The sequence below is a fragment of the Panthera onca genome, chromosome C1, assembly GCF_046562875.1.
Source record: "Panthera onca isolate mPanOnc1 chromosome C1, mPanOnc1 haplotype 2, whole genome shotgun sequence".
Classification (NCBI taxonomy): domain Eukaryota; kingdom Metazoa; phylum Chordata; class Mammalia; order Carnivora; family Felidae; genus Panthera; species Panthera onca.
In genome coordinates, this window is record NC_138346.1 from 211,627,947 (window position 1) to 211,633,946 (window position 6,000).

General features: G+C 55.4%; 1 protein-coding gene across 1 annotated transcript in view; it reads right to left on the bottom strand.

Annotated features, from left to right (window-relative positions):
- Positions 1-4,380, bottom strand: part of KAZN (kazrin, periplakin interacting protein) — a 1,074,196-nt gene extending 1,069,816 nt beyond the window's left edge. Inside the window, exon 1 of the mRNA XM_078452367.2 lies at positions 3,535-4,380. Within this exon, the coding sequence (XP_078308493.1) occupies positions 3,535-3,625 (91 nt within the window). The 5' untranslated portion in view covers positions 3,626-4,380. The remainder of the gene's footprint in view (positions 1-3,534) is intronic.
- Between the last annotated feature and the right edge of the window lie 1,620 nt (positions 4,381-6,000).

The window sequence follows — 6,000 nt, forward strand, 5'->3', positions numbered from 1 at the left end:
CCACCCATGCCCAGCTGCATTCTCGCTGCGCCCTAAATCCGATGGGTCCCTCTATGCTCCTTCCCCCCTATCTCCACCCCACTGAACATCCCTGACTACTCCATCTATGAGGAATCAACTTTTCCTAAGTCATGGGATACTTACAGACCTGAAACATTAAGCCAAGTTATCCCTGGGGACCACATGCTTTAGCAGTTAAAGGCGCAGGCTTGGGCATCTGACCAGGGTTCACCTTCCCCTTCAGCCACTTCCTAGTGGGATGAATGTGGCCACGGCAGGCAACCTGAGTGTTTCCCTTGCCTGCGGAAATTGGTTAGGATTTTTGAAAATTAAGTAAGAGAGTTTAGGTGAGACATGAAGGAACCGTTATTCAAAAATGGAATTGTGAAAAAGCCACCTCCTGTATAATTCTCTTTTCCTCAGTAGGCTTTACTTTTACCAGGTAGATCATCATCTCCTTGCAAGATCATTTCCTTTTGACTTACTCTCCAGATTCTGTAGTTCTTGAAGCCGTACGGAGAGAAAGCACATAGTAGGTGCTCAGTGAGGACGTGTGACTGATGGCTGCACCACCCCCGGGGAGGAGATGCAGTGAACATGGCGGGAAGCCCCTGGAAGCTGCGAAATCATTTCTCCTACGCTGAAGATCTCATTTGTGATGCCAGCTGAACTACCAATGGCTGGCTGGAGAGGGGTCTACATTTTCTCTCGACCCCTTTCACCTCTTAATTGACTGCTCTTTTGACGTAACTTTTTTGGTTCTTATTCCTCTTTGCCTTTCTCCAGGGAGAGCATTCTCCCTTGAGACTGCTGGTCATTATTAGTCTATGTTGCATTGCTTTCTCTTTTTTTACATTTATTTATTTTTTGAGAGACAGCATGAGCAGGGGAGGGGCAGAGAGAGAGGGAGACACAGAATCCGAAGCAGGCTCCAGGCTCTGAGCTGTGAGCACAGAGCCCAGTGTGGGACTCGAACCCATGAACCATGAGATCATGACCTGAGCCGAAGTTGGATGCTTAACCAGGTGAGCCACCCAGGCGCCCCCCCCCCTTTTTTTAATGTTTATTTTTGAGAGAGAGAGAGCTTGTGGGAACACGAGCATGAGCTGGGGAGGGGCAGAGAGAGAGGGAGACACAGAATCCGAAGCAGGCTCCAGGCTCCAGGCTCCGAGCTGTCAGCACAGAGCCCGACACGGGGCTCGAACTCACAAACCGTGAGATCATGACCTGAACCAAGGTCAGATGCTTAACCGACTGAGCCACCCAGGCGCCCCTGTTGCATTGCTTTCTTGACAGAAACAGTTTTGGTTTTGGTTTTTGGGTTTTTTTTGTTTTTTTTTTTTTTGTTTTTTTTTTTTTAAGGAGACAGGGGATTTCACAGCCTGATTTAGGCCTGGGTGTCTTTTTTTTTTTTTAATTTTTTTTTTTTTATTTTTGGGACAGAGAGAGACAGAGCATGAACAGGGGAGGGGCAGAGAGAGAGGGAGACACAGAATCGGAAACAGGCTCCAGGCTCCGAGCCATCAGCCCAGAGCCTGACGCGGGGCTCGAACTCACGGACCGTGAGATCGTGACCTGGCTGAAGTCGGACGCTTAACCGACTGCGCCACCCAGGCGCCCCAAGGCCTGGGTGTCTTTAAAAGCTTAGAGAATAAAGCCACAGGGGACAGCACCGAGGCACTGTAGAAATCCGATCTGCCTTCCCACAGTTAACTTCAGAGAAGTAGAAAGGGGTGTGAAACCTCGGTCCGGGCAAGTTCCCAAGCCCTGGTTCTTATGTGGAAGTAAAGGCACCTATAAACCACTGCAGATCAAATAATCCACAGATACATCAAGCGGGAGATTCTCAACTTTCCGGACAAACCAGGGTCACACTGCCTGTGGAGAGGAGGGGGTTGGATGCTTCGATCTCCTAGGCAGCCATCCTACTCTCTGCAATCAGGGATGCCTTCACTGGTGCGTGGAAGGATGTGTGCCCAGCCCTCCCCACATCCTCTAGACACATTAATAAACACTTGCCACTCACCGTGCCGGCCGGGCGCCAGGCAGTTCTAAGGCTTTCCGTGCACCGACTTAAACTTCGCAATGACCATGTGAGTTTGTCTAGTAGTGCCCATTGTACATATGAGGAAACTGGGGGTGCCTGGGTGGCTCTGTCGATTAAGCCTCTGACTCTAGGTTTCAGCTCAGGTCACGATCTCACCGTTTGTGAGACTGAGCCCTGCATCGGGCTCTGTGCTGGTCGTGCGGAGCCTGCTTGAGATTCTCTCTCTCCCTCTCTGCCCCACCCCTGGCTTGCTCTCTCTCTCAAAAGAAACAAATAAACTTAAAAAAAAAACAAAAGTTTACTGATGAGGAAACTGAGACAGAGAAGCCAAGTAACCTGCCTGAGGTCACACAGCTGGTAACGGGTGAAGCTGGGACACCTGGCAGCCTGGCTCCAGAGCCCTCGCTCGCCCGCTCCGTGAGCTGCCACCTCGCACAGACACATAGCACCCTTGGAAACCAGGTCGTTTATTTTCTCCAGTGTGTGGGGTCTTCTGAGCCCCCAGCATTGAAGGTCTGGCCGGATCAGGCTGCCGTGAGCCCAATTCTCACTTTGCAGCTACAGACGGATGGCCCAGGAAGAGGGGAGGGGTCTGCAATCGCCAAACTCATGCAACCACCCCGTGAAAGCATCAGCATGGACACAGGCCCCCAGACTCCTAATACAGTGCTCTTCTCATGGTCTTCCAGACTCCCGGCCAAAACGCACAATGAACACTTGGGACACCCACAGAACCTCTGGGGAACACGCGGTCCTTCTCCCGACAGGAATGAACCCAGAAAGCAGGGAACCGGGCCAAGATGAAGCCACCCAGAATCCCGTGTGACTCCAGCAGAATCGTAAGCACCCATCGAGCACCGGTCTGTGGGCTCCAGCCCCGTGACCATTTGCAGCAGGCCAAGCACCTTCACCTGGTTTTCTCTGTGACCAAATGCACATCCGAGCAAGATGGCTGGCAGACAGGAAGGCTGCGGCCCACACCAAGTTTCCCCTCTGTACAAAACGTGAGCCTTTGGAAGACAAAGTCGGGAGCAAAGGGCAGCGAGCTCTCCCCGCAGCAGAGCCAAGGGCCGGGAGAGGCTGCCGGACAGACCCTCAGGAGCATCTAAGTTACTCAACACTGAATGAGGAGGCTCGGCTCGCACACCCTCCTCAGCAGCAGACAGAGGCCAGCTGACAGATGGACGGACAGTCTAGGACTGGCACCCACCCCCTGAGAGATAACCACAGCCACCGCGTCATCAGATCCCGCCCCCCGACGTGCTCTCCCTCACCCTCCAGGTGGCCACAAGAGCAAAGAGGTGACAAGACAAATGGGGGCCCTTGCTCGCCGTGCCTGAGTGGCACATTCAGTCTGCTGGCGTGTCCTCAAAACTTTAAAGTGAACGTGCCAGGCAAAGGGAGAAGCGCAGCAGGCACGGACGCACGGGCCTCGGCCGCTGGGGCTCCCGGACGGCGCCCCTCTCCCCACACGACACCCCTCCTACCTGCTTCCATAAGCTGGCACTGCTGACCGAAGACGTGGGAGAAGGTGACCGGGCCCGTGGCGGAACCGGCTGGTGCCAGCGTGGAATCCATGGCGTTTCCGGGGTCTTCGGTGTTGGTCACGCGGCAGCGGGGCCGGACCCTTCAGGGCGTCCAGGCCAAGGACGCCGCCGCCGCCACCTGCCCGGGAACCGTAGGTCTGAGGCTCCCCGTCACTTCCCAGAAAACGTCCCCGCTCCCGAAGTTTATAACGCTTCTTCCCCTCACCACTCACTCCCTGCGGGTTTTCTCAAACACCAGGCTGGTGAAAAACGAAACCCTCTATGGCTTGGCAGATGGTGCACCCGAGCCTAGCCGAGTTAGACACACAGGGAAACCTAAGTTTCACCCAACAGGAGTCCTTTCCTCTCGTCCGGGAGGGATGACTGGGATGCGGAGTCCCCGGAGTCCTCGCGGCTGCTCCCTGGTGGCCGCCGGCTGGCCGGCTGGAGAGCTCAGGCCCCAGCAAGTGCCCGGCGGCTGCGGGAAAAGCGCTGCCTCCTCGGGTCTCCTGCCAGGGGGGCAGGGCAGGGGGCGAGGCTGCTCAGGCGCCCCCCGGAGAGCTGGCCTCACCGGCCCTCCTCTCCCGCAGGCGAGGCCCCGCAGCCGGCGCGGCAGGCAGGGTCCCCGCGCCCCTGGGCGGCCGGATGCAGGCGGGGAGAGCGCGGCGGGCGGGCGCAGCGCGGGCACTCTGCGGCTCTGGAGCGCGGCGTCCCTGGCTCATCCTTCACTCCCGCGTCCCCCTCCTGGCAGGGCTGTGGGGAGGAGAACGAGACACGGTTAAAGAGCCCCTGCTCCGACCTGCGGCTGCAGGGGGCCCCCCCACCCCGGCCCCCCCCCCCCCCGCACCACCACCCCTTTTCCGTGATGCAAAAGGGACGGTACTTGGAGATATTCTGGATGCGGAGGGAAGTGCTAACTCAGCCCAGCAGGCTCCTGGCTGCCGTAACCTCTTCATGCCCGCAGCCCAGGAAGTGCCAGCCTGCGGGAGAGGAGAATGCCACCAAGACAAACCCAAAGACCAAGAAGAGAAGAAGGGGCAAAGGCCACACGTCCCCCATGGGTGACACGGGGATGGTCTGTCCGGGTGCTATTCTGGGCACAGAACAATCCACCTGCTCCCCCCCAAAGGGACAGTGTCTCTGGGAAGGGGGGAGAGGAAGGAGAAATACCTTTCACATGATTACAACAGCTGTGGCAGTGGGTTCTGGGTCTTTATTTTGATATCCCATCTGCTGATCACAAAGGTGCTAACATGAGAGATCGAGAGAGAGAGAGAGAGAGAGAGACAGAGAGAAGAGAGAGAGAGAAGGAAAGACACCGCACCCTCTCCAGCCAGCATTTTGGATACTCTTGGGCGGGAGCTGGCTGCAGTGCTGGTGGGACCCTGGCACCACAGCCACCAGGACAGAGAACACGACACGCAGCACAGCAGCCCCCGTGTCTGTTTCCCCAGGACGACTCTGGCTCTTTGCCTATTCCGTATTTAAGATACAGAGGGTCAAGTTCCAACTTATGTGTGGGCCAAAAAGGCTCTTACAGAAGCGCTTTCCATTCAGGCTCTCCGCCAGCCCAGGGATGTTCAGAGGGTCGTGTGGGATGGGCAAGGCAAGGCAGAGGAAGCCTGGAAAATTCCCCAAGAGTTACACGAGGTCTACTTCAAGTTCCCGCTCCGAGGTAGCTTGAACAACGGAGTATTCGTTCCCTTGCACACAGAGGTTCTTCTCCAAGGCATGGGGTTACGGGACGTCAGAGACCATTCCCTCTGACTACCGAGGTCTCACGCAATCAAGGAGAAGACCAGATTTTTTGAGAGCTGCGGAAAACCCCACGCAGGATGGGAGGTGGACTGGGTTCCCACGTCTTGGTGGCTCCGTAAGTTTCAATGCATCCTACCGATGAACGACTGTGCTGCCACTAACAGAGAACCCAAGGTAGGTTGTGGGGAGGAGGCATGAAGAGGAGGAACACCAGGAATCTTCAGGGTGGTGAACGATCTCTATGACACTATAAGGAAGGATACGTGTCATTACACGTTTGTCTAAACCCACAGAGTGTACCACAGCGAGAGTAAAGCCTAACACAGACCACAGACTTTGGGTGACGACCACGTATCAGTGTGGGTTCATCAGCTGAAACAAGAGTCCCACTCTGGTGGGGGGTGTTGATTCGGGAGGAGGCAGGGCACGAGGAGGGTCTATGGGAAATCTCTGCACCTTCCTCTTAATTCTGTTGTGAAACCAAAACTGCTCTAAATATATTGTCTTTTTTTCAAAAAATTTGTAAATGTTTACTTTTAAATTTTTTTTTTTTTCAACGTTTTTTATTTATTTTTGGGACAGAGAGAGACAGAGCATGAACGGGGGAGGGGCAGAGAGAGAGGGAGACACAGAATCGGAAACAGGCTCCAGGCTCCGAGCCATCGGCCC